The sequence below is a fragment of the Amphiura filiformis genome, chromosome 8 (genome assembly GCF_039555335.1).
Source record: "Amphiura filiformis chromosome 8, Afil_fr2py, whole genome shotgun sequence".
NCBI classification, from domain to species: Eukaryota; Metazoa; Echinodermata; class Ophiuroidea; order Amphilepidida; family Amphiuridae; genus Amphiura; species Amphiura filiformis.
In genome coordinates, this window is record NC_092635.1 from 50814105 (window position 1) to 50828795 (window position 14691).

Genomic DNA, 14691 nt, shown 5'->3' on the forward strand with positions numbered 1-14691 from the left:
AGGGGTCAGAATGCAAAGGCTTATGAGATTTACTGAAAAGGTTAATTATGGAAGCAAGTTCACTCTGCAACTACAATCCCCGAAAAATGTCCTTGAAACGCTTTAGGCATCTTGAATGAAATCAAAAGTGTATTTTTAATGTGGATAAAAATGTTCAATATTTGGAATTAGAAGAAAGCTGGGCCATCAATTAACACTTGTCCCTTCCCCACCCCCATCATTCAATGTTGCGACACTTTGGAGACACGCTGAACACATTTGCACGTTTCAACATTGCACGGGGGAGTGGGGGGACTTATTTTCCCCTAAAGGCGCTTTAATGTTTCAAGACATATTTCGGGGATTGTATGAGGCAATCGCTAAAATTAACATCTGATTTTAAACTTTTGGCTGTAACTTTAAAACTACTTGATAGAATTACTCCAAATTTTCAATGAATATTAGTTAATGCATAAGCTATGATGTGGATATAAAATAAAACAACTTATTGTATCAATTTTGACTATATCGCCCTGCACTACAAGCAGGTTGCACCCATCACCTGTGTATGTCTACAATCATAGATTGAATACAATAGCGCTCTTTTCAAACATTAGTAATCTTACAGATGTGAGTGATCAGCATGATATAGTTCAGTGGATATGTATCGCGTGAACGCTGCAGTGCAGGGCAATATAGTCAAAAAACGACCTTTTTCACCTTTTTCAGATCAACGCCCTCCCCCAGTGCGATTGTAAATCGTCCCATTGAATCACATAGTGATTTGACGGTTTACCATAGTCTAATACTGAATATTAATACAAGGAGTTTCTTTAATTTAGAAATGGTAAACCGTTGACAAAATTCATAATTTAGGCCGATTTGGTGTCAACTTTTATTTGGAAAGTGTTTTGTTTGAAAGCTTGTTCAAAACTACATCTAATTTTACTATTTTACGTTTTGTTAGCTCTAACATTATTTACATTTTACTGATTTTAGCAAATGTAAATCGTCTGTCGAGATTTACCATTTTCATAATCACGAGAATGCAATGCGCACCCATATATCACGGAATCCGTAATTATTTCAACATGACAGCGTGGTGTAATGGACAGTACTTCAGGCGCCAGACGGTGAAACGAAAGGCTAGTGGTTCGAGCCCTAACAGATTCACCTTTTTTTTTCTTCTTTTTTTTTTTTGTGACTTATTCAAACCAGTAAACTTTTCTTCTTTATTCATGACAATTGACATTGTGAAACACGAAAATAAGTTTTAAAACCTTAATTTATCTATGGCATGATAATTGATTGTTTTTTTTAATTGTAATAAAGACACACATAGATCCGGACATCTTTAAATGTCATGAATATGGGCAATATAGCAATTGTCAGATAACACTAGTGGAAGTTTTGGATGAGAAAACGGACATTTTGATGAGAAACGGCCAAAATGGTGAGAATTTAATTTTCTCATTCTTTTGGATGAGAAAATAATAATCGGGGATTAGCAATTGTCACCAGTTTTAATAAGACAATAATGATTGACACACACACCAGGAAGTTTCTCATCCAAGAGAATGAGAAAATTAAATTCTCACCATTTTGGCCGATTCTCATCAAAATGTCCGCTTTCTCATCCAAAACTTCCACTAGTGTAGGAGTTCGTGATCACAGTCTTTATTTAACACGCCACGCCAGTAGATGTCGTTGTTAAGCAGTGTTTGAGTTGTTGGTGGTGGTGGGGGGGGGGTAATAGACAGTCGATAACTGACAATCAATGATCAATTAATTGTCAATATTCAATTAAATTCTAAAACCTAACACGGAAATGATGATCACAGACTGTCATGTTCAATCGCAGTCGCTAAGGATGATTAGGGGGGTTATATTTGTGTGGTTGAGGGTGGTGGAGGAAAATCGATAATCAATTATCGTGTAACCCCCCCTCCCGCCACACACCCCCACGTTCAAGTTTCATACGTTTTCATAAGTATTTACTTATAGAGTGCTTGCACATAAGGTCATTAGTTCAAATCATCTCCTCTATAGGCACGCTCCAGAAGATATGCAAATGGATGCAGTACAAAAGAATTATTTGACCACTATCTAAATAAAAGATTAGTTGTTTTATTTTGTGCCCACATCATAGCCTATCTATTAATAAATAGTCATGGAAATTTGTTCACGCGGTACCTATGCATTGAACTATATCATGCTGATCACTCACATCTGTAAGATTAGTATGTATGAAAAGAGCGCTATTGTATTCAATCTATGATTGTAGACATACACAGGTGATGGGTGCAACCTGCTTGTAGTGCAGGGCGATATAGTCAAAATTGATACAATAAGTTGTTTTATTTTATATCCACATCATAGCTTATGCACTAACTAATATTCATTGAAAATTTGGAGTGATTCTTTCAAGTAGTTTTAAAGTTATAGCCAAAAGATTAAAATCAGATGTTAATTTTAGCGATTGCCTCAGACAATCCCCGAAAAATGTCCTTGAAACGCTTCAGGCATCTTGAATGAAATCAAAAGTGTATGTTTAATGTGGATAAAAATGTTCAATATTTGGAATTAGAAGAAAGCTGGGCCATCAATTAACACTTGTCCCTTCCCCCCCCCCATGGTTCAATGGTGCGACACTTTGGAGACACGCTGAACACATTTGCACGTTTCAACATTGCACGGGGAGTGGGGACTTATTTTCCCTAAAGACGCTTTAATGTTTCAAGACATATTTCGGGGATTGTAGTTAGTGTAACATATAAAGACAACAATGGTTCGCAATACATATTATGTGACCTCTTACCACAAAATGAGTGTAAAGTCGCAAGTTGGTAGTTTCGAGATGCCCTGGCTACTGCGTTGGTGTTCTTTATTTCACACGCACCTGTACAAGCCAGTAGTATGTATGTATGTCCTTTGTGAATGGGGGCACAATGGGCCATTCACGAAGGACATATTACTGGCTTGTACAGGTGCATGGCAAACAAAGAACATCAAATCAGTCAGTCAGGATGTCTTGAAACTACCAACTTGCGATTTTACGCTCATTTCGTGGTAGCAGGTCACATATATACTCATTAATAAATGTATACTCGTTAATAATGACCGCTTGTGGATTCGAATTTTAACCAGCCTAACCATGAAGCTCCCGTGGCCGAGTGGATAAGGCACAGGTCTCGTAAACCTGAAGTCCTGGGTTCAATTCCCAGGCTGGATCACTTTGTCTACTTGTATCCTTTATTATTTGTGACGGTGAACCGGTGAAAAATTATTCACTCATGAATGGAGAAAAATGCCAGTTGCAGGAACTTTTTGGGTCACCCTCGTATGTACCTCCCATGCAGAAACTTGACTTGACCCTAGCACAGAAGTTAAAAAACTTGGAAGTTATACCTACCCTTGTGATGGTGGGACAGTAATAACTCTCTTTCCTCCCATCCGCATACCTGTTAAAAAATAGAGGATTAAACAATTGAATACCTGAGTGGAAGAAGGGCCCAACTCCATCAAAACTGTTTTTGAGATATTAAGAAAAAACTTAATATTTGGAAAAGTTTTATAGACAGAATGTTTTCATCTTCAGGGGACCTTTAATACATGAACATACAATATTACATACATTCGAAATTTATTATGATGTTTCCATGGCAATGGTACAGGTCTTAATACGAGCTGGAGTTGGGCCCTTCATCCACTAATATATACTGCAAGTGCCAGTTCCGTAAGCAGACGTGTTATAAATAGCTACAGAAATTAGGTAATTTATCCATTAATTGCACAAGTAGAAGCATGTAAATATGTTAGCAAGAAAGTTTATTGTAGTGAAAAGCAGATTTCATGGATGTACAAAATTCCTCTTTAATCCAAGAAGGGCCCAACTCCATGGAGTTGGGCCTTTCTTCCATGAAAACCATGATTAAGTATACGTGGAAGACTATTTAGAGAGTGAATTTTGGCTCATCTTTCACACACAAGGAAGAACAGTCTGCTGGCAATAAAATGCTGGGTCTAACTCATTTTTGTAAAAAATTGGAGTTGGGCCCTTCTTCCACTCAGGTATTCAATTACTAACAGTAAGGTGACAAGAAAAAACAACCTGTTTTACGGGCCTGATCAATGTTTGTGGCTTCAATCATGTAACAACAATCAGCCATCTTTTAGCCAAAGTGTATTGATTTTGACTGAAAAATAATCAAAATATTATTAAATATGTTTGCACAAAATGATCAGATTTTTTCACGGCCATCTTGGAAAGAAATTATTTTTGGCCCTTTCTCCAGATTCGTTAAGCATATCTATGTCAATTTCTGAGCAGAATAGCTCAATGAAGCCCTGCGTGGACAGGAAGAAACCCTATTATTTCTCTTAGACAGTGGTTCCAAGTAATGAAGCCTTGCATAAGGAAATATAAAATATTAACGGGACATTCGAAGTTCATCCGTCACTCCTAAATAAAGGTCCTGCATGCTTTTATTGATTGGCTCCAAACAAAGGATTTGAACTGGTGTCCTTCACCCTAATCATGGCGCAGTGCAGCCCATTCAATCAAATGTTGTCATCAACCTATTTGATCGAAGTACATTTGTTAAGTGTCTGAGACGAACTGTCGAGGTAGATTGCAATCATGCTTTTGTTGAATGCATTTGAGTAGTCTGCCATATTTATGGTATGATATGTCACATGCACAACCTCTTATTAAATTTTTGGGGGTCCTGAATGGATCTCTTAAAATCTCTTAAATTAGCAACACCTGTAGAACAGGGTTATCTTATTTCTTGCCTTATCCCGCATCAAAACCAAACACTAAACAATTACGAAAATTTACATTTCTGTGACAAATTTGCTTTATATTTTAAACAAATTTCATGAATTCCTCCCCAATTTTCAAAGAGAAAATTACCTGCCACTTCCATTGACCTTAAGCATATTAACTTTATTTGTCAAATCTCAGCATTTCAAACATCATATGAAGCATGTGCATTACTATAAAAGTATTTGAAATGCCATTTCTGTGTCGCTTGTAGTCTCGTGCAATATTTAGACTTGTTTCATCCGTTAGAAATGACTTTGATTAGACTTTGATTAAAGGCTTATTCAGTGAACCCAGCGAAAGTGAAAAAAAAATTAAAATTAAAACTGTGTATAAATTTCATAAAAGTTAAGAATAAGTCATTAAAATTGTCATTAGGTGTTTTTGAAATGACAAATTTGACAAAAAACAAACAGCAGTATTTACATAGTTGAAGCCCCATTAAAACTACATGCAGCTAATTTCTCTACAAATAGCAAAATTACAGATTCATGTAAAATGCCTTATTTTGGCTAAACCACTAGCAGGCTATGTTAGCACATCTCCGGATGAGCAAATCACTGAATAGGCCTTTAACATATACATGGGTTGCAATCCACTTACCTGCTACTCCTGTATCCCAGCCTTTTATAACCTCCCCTTTTCCAAGCCGGAAATCAAATGCTGGTCCTGATACACAAGCATCAAACTGCTTGTTATTGGATTCTAGTTTGCCTCGATAGTAAACAAAAACCTGAAAAAGATAGAAATGATGCATGATAATATCAATGATAATTCAGAGCCTTATACACGTACGCGATGTGCTTAATCAAATCACAGAGAATATATTTTAAATATGCGGAAGCAATTGCAGATTATTGAAAAAGTACAATAAGAGTGTCTCATGACAGTAATCGATTAGCACTAATCAATCCAAGCACCCAGCCCAACCCAGCCCCCAACCAAATATTATTAAGGCCAGAGTAATGGAAGACACATTCGTCCACGACCGAATTTGAGATTTTTTGATATTTATCAACACTAAGATGTATTCTTTCACTTGAAACTGATAAAATACTACTTGCTAATATTTATTCATATTTTTGCTTGATTTATTTCACTCTTTTCAACTCTAAAAAGTCACATGGCTCAAGACAGCTTAGTAAATTGGCGGAAATAATGAGTCAGAAATGCGTGAATGCGAAATATTGTGATTACTGTGCGATTAAGGTGTCACGTGTGCGGCGCAACTCTCTGCTGTATGTCCAACGCAGTCAAGCGCGCATTCGGTATGTTGTTAACGCCAGCAAATGTGGTGTAAACAAAACAAAAATTTGCAGTCAAAATGCCACTTAGATTTTAAAATTATTTTGAACTTTTGGCGCACTGAGAGCACAGATTATAGATTCATTGGTGCAAAAAGATGCATATTTAGACCATGCACCAGATACAGCTTTTACAAGTGTGAAAGTCTTACCGTTTTAAAATTTAAGGGTGTTTTGTGCATAATTTTGACATTTTTTTACTAAAACGTCGATTTCTCAGAGTTCACTTTTGACAATATTGCGCGATTTTTGTGACAAGATAAATCGAAAAATATGCAAGCAAAGGGTAAACTTTTTGCGCTATCCTTTAGAGTACATCAAAGTCTAGGGAAGGTTTTTTAATTTTTTCAAAATATTTGTTTTAAACAAAAATATACACCATTATATGCAATTTTTAACTTAAAAGAGTGTCAAAATGGCTTTTTTCACATGGTTTTTTCAATATTTCGAAAAAAGAGACAAATTTCAAAAAAATACAAAAACCTTCCCTAAGTTCATGTCTCTTCTTCATGAAAAGCTAACTGAATTTTTTTTACTCCGAACGGCTTTTTTTCTAAGTTATCACAAAAAAATTGGGGTAAAAAAGTGAATTTTTGTGATTTTTTCAAAAACTTGAGATTTTTGAACATTTTGACATCATCATGGGATTCCTTGACTCATTTCCTTTCCAAAATGTATAGTTTTATATACTTTGGACATACAATTAAAAAATAATAAAGCTCTAAAAGGTCCATGTTCTCTCCCATTACTCTGCCCTTAAATAGATTATTCCAGTTGAAATCCATATACCCCCTACCTTAATCTCCCACACAGGGGGTAAATACTTAAAATGGAGTCACCCATTCAGACAACCTCATTTGAAATCCACACTTCCTGTATGGAAGAATAAGGTAATGTCTTTCACAGGGGGCGTATGGGATTCAATTGGAATAGCCCGATATAACTTACCCGTCTGCCTTGTTTGGCCACTTTGCCTTTGCCTTCAACAAGATCTTGTATTGTTATGCCACCCTTTAACTTGATTTGCTTGGGTTTCTGTAGGATGAAACATAGCAAAGACATTAGCATAACACCATGTACAGTGTACAGCAATCCCCAAAAGACCTAAAATTTTAGGTCTTTTTGGAAAAATGTATATCTTCAATACGAAAGATCAAAATTTTCATATGCAGGGCAGTTTTTCCTCGCAGATGCATACACTTTTAGTACATACCATTAGATTAAGTTACTTCAAGGACTGGTAAATATAAAATATATCAATTTTTAATAATTTGCCATAAAATGTGTATTAAAAAAAAAAAAAAAAAATCAAAATTATTTGATATCAGAAGGACATTCCTCATATTCAGAATGCAATTTGGTGTGTCTGATATATTCTCTGGTCCCAGGCCCGCACGCAGTTTTTTTTTTGGGGAGTGCTGATTTTGAAAAAGTGGACCTTTTTTCCAAGGGGGGGGGGCAATTTTGTAAAAAGTGGACTTTTCCTCAAAAATTTGGACCTTTTTTTGGCCAAAAAAGCATAAAACCCCAGATTTTTTTTTTTTTCATATTTTGGGACTTTTTGTATACTTTTGCACATTTGGGGGGGGGGGGTGCGTACGGGCCTGTCTGGTCCCAAAAACTCTTACACAAGATATACCCCATGCTTGATTGGTCTTTCATACAGATTTGTGTTCAAGCTAAATATTTGGGTTTGTGTCCTCTGTCTTCGGAAACCTTAAGATTTGAAAAGGTCTACTGCAGTTAAATTCTTGCAAAGATCACACAGCTAGCATACCTTCTTTTGTTCTTTTTTGGCTGAATCTTGATTTCCATTCTTTCCTTTGCCACCGGGTGTTGCCGACATGTTTTCTTTGTCTGAAGAGATCCCTTCCACACCTTGCTCTGTTGATGCAACATCTTTTTTACCCTGAAAACAACAAATGACATAATGACAAAAAAGTGACATTTTGATTAATAATACGGCACCTAATAAGAAGAAATGCTGGGGGGGCAGGAAAAGGAGAGTGGTAATGGGCTATTCCAGTTGTAATTCATACAACCCCATGGGAGACATGACCTTAATCTTCCACACAGGGAGTGTGAATTTCAAATGGGTTTACCTGAATAGGTGACTCCATTTGAAATCTTCACCCCCACATGGAAGATTAAAGACCCATTCAGTGATCCCAGCGCAAGTGTAAAAAATTTAAATTGTTTATAAATTGCTTAAAAGTGAAGGATAAGTCATTCAAATTGTCATTTGGTATTTATAAAAATTTGGCAAAAAACAAAGAAAACAGCAGTACTGACGAAGTCGAAGCGCCATTCAAATACATGTAGCTAATTTAGATACTGTCAGTATCTAAATTACAGTTCGTGTAAAATATCTTATTTTGTCTTAAATACACAGCTTTCGGCTGAACCACTTGCAGGCTATATTAGCACATCTATGACAATGACAAAGGTACCAAAATCTGAATTTGGATGTTTTTACGATCGCCCGGATGAGCAAATCACTGAATGGGCCTTTAAGGTCATGTCTTCCATAGGGTTTATGGATGTCTTCCATAGGGTGTATGGATTTCAAATGGAATTCCCCAATGGTGCTGGTGTTGAAGAAGGTCTTTTTGGGAAAAAATGTATATCTTCAATATGAATTTGTTCAGGCCTTTTTGGCCTTCTGAGCATCTCCTCATTCAAATGTGTTGTTTTGCTGTTATTGTATTGTTGTATTTTGAATAAAATAAAGACTGATTGATTGATTGAAAGGTCAAAATTGATGAATCGTTTTTCCTCCCTGCTATACGCACAAATCATTAGATTTAAAAGTTTACTTCAAGGACAGTTAAATGTCAAAAATATCAATTTTTAATTAATTACCATAAAATTTGTATTATATCGCAAATATCGCAAAATTATTTGATATCAGAAGGACATTCCTTGTATTCAGAAAGCAACTTGATGCGTCTGTTGTGCTCTCATGTCCCACAAAAAATACTGTGCAAATGTTGCTATCCGATTCCTTAAAGGGAGTCTCCGGCAATCATAACGTTATGCCTTATATGTTAGAAAAATAATTATCAAGCACGAATCACATTGGTTTATTTAAAACAAACTCATATTGACCATAAAAATGAATAAAAACAGTCGGCTCTCAACACGCGATATTCAAAATTCCCACGCCGAAATTGTCCAAGTGCAATGACGTAATGGTTATTAGTGCTCTATTGTCGTCAGCCTTCATTGTATTACTGGGACGTCATTGCACTCGATAATTTTGTCGCCCGGGAATTTTGAATATCGCATGTTGAGAAACGGATGTTTTTATTCGTTTTTATGGTCACTATGAGTTTGTTTTAAATAAAACTATGTGATTCCCGCTTGATAATTATTTTTCTTACATGTAAGGCATAATGTTGTGATTGCCGGAGACTTCCTTTAAGCTACAAATGTATTGCTTTTTTTAGTGTTCAGATAGTTTTTGTGTGCAGTATGTACATGTGCATAAATGGAAAAAACTTACCTGCTTATTCTTAGGCTTTTTATTGCTTCCAGTCTACAAAATTAAGAATAAAATAGTTTATTGTAATTCATTCTCAGTAAAAAAAGAAAGAAAAAATAGATAAGAAAAATTACTTGTCTGGATGAATTCTGACAGAAACATTTTCAACATGACCTGTCTGGATGAATGCTGACAGAATGGTAGCACACACATAAACAAGAATGAGCCTTGCCAAACACAATCGCCGATTGGCCCATCAAATGGACATCCTGGTAATCAATCAAAACAAAACACACCAAAATTGATATTAAAACAGGACTGAACCATGATTTCCGCAGGGGTCAAAATCGGGTTTTTACCCTGGGGTTCAAAACATTATTCTTAGTAATGATTAATATATTGTATACTTTTATATAACAAAGATGATCCAATACTCCATACTAAATGTGTTTCACCACCCGTTCCCTATACTCGCTGTAGTAAACCTCTGTACAAGGTATAGGGACAGGTGGCGAAACACGATTAATAGTGTCTGGGATAGTATCAAGCTTTATACTAGTGATATTTCATAATTATCAAATAAACGGAGAAAAGTCAAAACAAGATTTTATTATTTATTTTAAAACTTTAAACCTATGCAACATTCTGTAATATTTCGGTTTATTCTGTTTTGAAGGCACTATATACTAATTGTGTTTCACCACCCGTTCCCTATACTTGCTGTAGTAAACCTCTGTACAAAAGTATAGTGACGGGCAGTGAAACACGATTAGTATATAGTGTCTTGGAAAGTATCAAGCTTCATACTAACCAAATTGTTTTATTTTTTTACAGGATTAAAGTCAAAATATATTTATTTTGAAACTTAAACTAGATTAAAGCAGCATTGTGTTATTTAGATCTATCCCATTGCATTTATTGTCTTGGATAGTATCAAGATTTATAAAAATTATTTTTGATCAGATTTAAAACGGATTCAAGTCAGAAATTTATATTAAAATCTTATTTAAAGGTTTTAACATTTTCAAAATAGGTACATGACATTCTGTCATATTTTGGTTTATTCCATTTTCTAAAATAGACAGTTTTAAACATTGTTAGTATTTAAAAGGTTTTATTTCAAGCATGATTTATGCCTAACTAAAACATGGGTGATTAAAAATCCGAGAAAATGTGTAGAATTTTCACCACCCGTAGATCACTCGTTCCTTCTTGCTTAACCTTCTTCCACCCAAAACTACCAAGCCCCTCTTTTGCTGGTATAAATATCCCCAAAACAAATCCCCTTTTCTCACCCTCCGGGCGGTTGCTAATTAAATTTATTGATATCCAAGACACTATATACTAATCGTGTTTCACCACCCTTCGCCTATACTCGCTGTATAGAACCTCTGTACAAGGGTATAGAGACGGGTGGTGAAACACACGATTAGTATACAAGCATGATGCTATCCAGGACACTATATATACTAATAGTGTTTGGCCACCCATCCCTATACCTTTGTACAGAGGTTTTATACAGAGAGTATAGCCGACGGGTGGTGAAACACGATTAGTATATAGTGTCTGGGATAATATCAAGCTTTATACTAGTGATGTTTCATAATTATTAAATAAACGGAGTAAAGTCAAAACAATATTTTATTATTTATTTCTAAACTTTAAAACTATGCAACATTCTGTAATATTTTGGCTTATTCCGTTTTTAAGACACTATAAACACAATTAGTATATAGTGTCTAGGAAAGTATTAAGCTTCATACTAACCAAATTGTTTTATTTTTTTAATGGATTAAAGTCAAAATATATTTATTTTGAAACTTAAACTAGATTAAAGCCACATTGTGTAATATTTAGATCTATTCCGTTGCATTTATTGTCTTGGATAGTATCAAGATTTATACAAATTGTTTTTGATCAGATTTAAAACGGATTAAAGTCAGAAATTTATATTAAAATTTTATTAAGGTTTTAACATTTTCAAAATAGGTAATGACATTCTGTCATATTTTGGTTTATTCCATTTTCTAAAATAGACAGTTTTAAACATTGTTAGTATTTAAAAGGTTTTATTTCAAGCATGATTTATGCCTAACTAAAACACAGGTGATTAAAAATCTGTAGAATTTTCACCACCCGTAGATCACTCGTTCCTTCTTGCTTAACCTTCTTCCCCCAAAACTACCGAGCCCCTCTTTTGCTGGTATAAATATCCCCAAAAGAAATCCCATTTTCTCACCCTCCGGGCGGTTACTAATTCAGGCATGGGACTACGGATTTATGAAAAAGTCTGGAAAAGCTGGAAAAGCGTGTAAAATTGGACAAAAACACCTGAAAATGGGCTGAAAATAAATAAAATTGCGGGAATTTTTACATCAAAAAAGACTGGTTCCAGAGTTTTGACTGGAAATTCTCATGCCTGCTAATTAAATTTGTAGGGTAATTTTCAGGCAATTTTTGGTTTTTACACAAATTTGAGTCTTAAAAACAAATGGTGCTGAAAGTTAAAAATTTACTACAGTGGATGTGGGGTTCTCCATCAACTATTAAAATTTACACACAAAATGCTTGGTTTAGAAACCCATTCATCACATTGCATTTCATCTGCAGAACTGAAATCATTCGAAAAATGAAGTAAAATGGAGTCATTGAGGTTGAATGAAGTAAAAAAATGGGAATCCAAAATATATATTTTAATAAAATAAACTCTGTCCATTCTTTGGAAAGAACTGCACTTAACAGGGTTGTAGCTACGCTGGCTGGCAGGCACACACACACAAAAATAAAGAAATAATTTTTCATCATAAAAAGAGCAAAAATCAGGGACTGCCTTTTGAGGAGAGCGAGAGCAATCACTCTCTACTGCTCTTCTTAAACCTGATATCGAGAGTGATTTTTAGCTCTCCTTAGTTGACCATTCTCTCCTTACATTCTGTTGTAAATGCTCTAAACAGCTCTCATTGAAGGCTCCAGAAGAGCTATTTAATGCTCTCCTGCAAATTCCAAAAGGAAGTCTCTGCAAAATCAACTTTTTTATGGTTCATTATAAAGATTGTGCCCCGAGCCAGCGCTCAAAGTTATGAATTGGATAGTAAAATTAGCAGGCAAACTGGGAATCATTGAGAGTACAAGGTTCAATGTTGATTTTAAGACATGGAGCCATTTTGGATTTCACCCCTGGTGACCACTAGAGGTCATGAAATGTCATGCAGGGGTAAAAAATTGAAAATGCTCCAATCTTGTTGAAAGACATACCAAATTACTTGTCTGATCACAAGGATTAAAACAAAAGAATTTTTTTTCAAAGCTGGCTAAAGTTGTACATTTTCATTACTTCTGCTTCTATTGAACAGTTAGCAATGCATGCTAATTCAATGTGTCACTGGCCGTTCAATAGAAGCAACAGTAATTAAAACATACAACTTTATCCAGCTTTAAAAATCCCTTAGAATTAACTTTGCCCCCCCATTTTTATAGCAGTATATTTCTCCAGTTCCAACGTGGAATAATAAGTAATTGATGGTCTACAATGTATAACAACTTCTCTTTTTTCCAATGTTTTTTCCGCATTTTCCTCTGGTGCATGCTGAAGTCTAGTTTAACAACAAAAAGTTTTGAATAAAAAGTTTTAAAAAAACCCAATGAACTGACCTTTGATTCTTCCGATGTGGATGTGGGTGCACTAGTTTCCTCCCCCGTCTTAGCATCATCTTTCTTTACTGGTGGGTCTGGCTTACGATACGATGCTACCCCTTTGTTGAGTACCCTGAGGATCTTGCCATCGCGTACACTGAGCTCTAGCTGCTCTAGAACTAATGCTTTGCTTACACTACGACTAGATCGAATTGCCTGACAGATACGATCCTGAGAAGGGCGCTGTTTCTGCTTTTTAATCTTGCGAATGGCTTCCAGTATCCACTGGGTGTACTTGGGATTAGCGAGACATGAGTCACTATCCTTCACCATATTGTTGGCCTATGAGAAACACAGGACATACTTCTTGTAGTTTTGTGTCAAGAGCACCCACCAAGTTTTCACATCTCAACCCTTTCAGCATCCGTAGATCACTCGTTCCTTCTTGCTTAACCTTCTTCCCCCCAAACTACTGAGCCCCTCATTTGCTGGTATAAATATCCCCAAAAGAAATCCCCTTTTGTCACCCTCCGGGCGGTTACTAATTAAATTTGTTGATATCCAAGACACTATATACTAATCGTGTTTCACCAACCGTCGCCTATACTCTCTGTATAAAACCTCTGTACAAAGGTATAGTGACGGGTGGTGAAACACGATTAGTATATAAACATGATACTATCCACGCCACCCGTCACTATACCTTTGTACAGAGGTTTTATACAGCGAGTATAGGCGACAGGTGGTGAAACACGATTAGTATATAGTGTCTTGGATATCAACCTGAACGAATTTAATTAGTAACCGCCCGGAGGGTGACAAAAGGGGATTTCTTTTGGGGGATATTTATACCAGCAACGGAGGGGCTCAGTAGTTTTGGAGAAAGGTTAAGCAAGAAAGAACAAGTGATCTACGGGTGGTGAAAATTCTACACATTTTCTCAGATTTTTAATCACCTGTGTTTTAGTTAGGCATAAATCATGCTTGAAATAAAACATTTTAAATACTAACAATGTTTAAAACTGTCTATTTTAGAAAATGGAATAAACCAAAATATGACAGAATGTCATGTACCTATTTTGACAATGTTAAAACCTTAAATAAAATTTGAATATAAGTTTCTGATTTTAATCCATTTTAAATCTGATCAAAAACAATTTGTATAAATCTTGATACTATCCAAGACAATAAATGCAATGGAATAGATCTTAATATTATACAATGCTGCTTTAATCTAGTTTTAAGTTTCAAAATAAATATATTTGGACTTGAATCCGTTAAAAAATAAAACAATTTGGTTAGTATGAAGCTTGATACTTTCCAAGACACTATGTACTAATCGTGTTTCACCACCCATCCTTATACGGTTTACTACAGCAAGTATAGGGAACGGGTGGTGATAGTGTCTTAAAAACGGAATAAACCAAAATATTACAGAATGTTGCATAGTTTTAAAGTTTAAAAAT

General features: G+C 35.4%; 1 protein-coding gene across 2 annotated transcripts in view; it reads right to left on the minus strand.

Moving 5' to 3' along the window:
• LOC140159169 (uncharacterized) overlaps positions 1 to 14691 on the minus strand; it is a 48841-nt gene that overhangs the window by 502 nt on the left and 33648 nt on the right. Inside the window, exons 10-15 of one of the 2 annotated variants that reach the window (XM_072182540.1) lie at positions 13244 to 13567; positions 9614 to 9646; positions 7886 to 8017; positions 7057 to 7143; positions 5408 to 5537; positions 3392 to 3440 (exon numbers count right to left, since the gene is read on the minus strand). In XM_072182540.1, the coding sequence (XP_072038641.1) occupies positions 3392 to 3440; positions 5408 to 5537; positions 7057 to 7143; positions 7886 to 8017; positions 9614 to 9646; positions 13244 to 13567 (755 nt within the window). The remainder of the gene's footprint in view (positions 1 to 3391; positions 3441 to 5407; positions 5538 to 7056; positions 7144 to 7885; positions 8018 to 9613; positions 9647 to 13243; positions 13568 to 14691) is intronic. The other variant, XM_072182541.1, reaches the window with a different exon arrangement.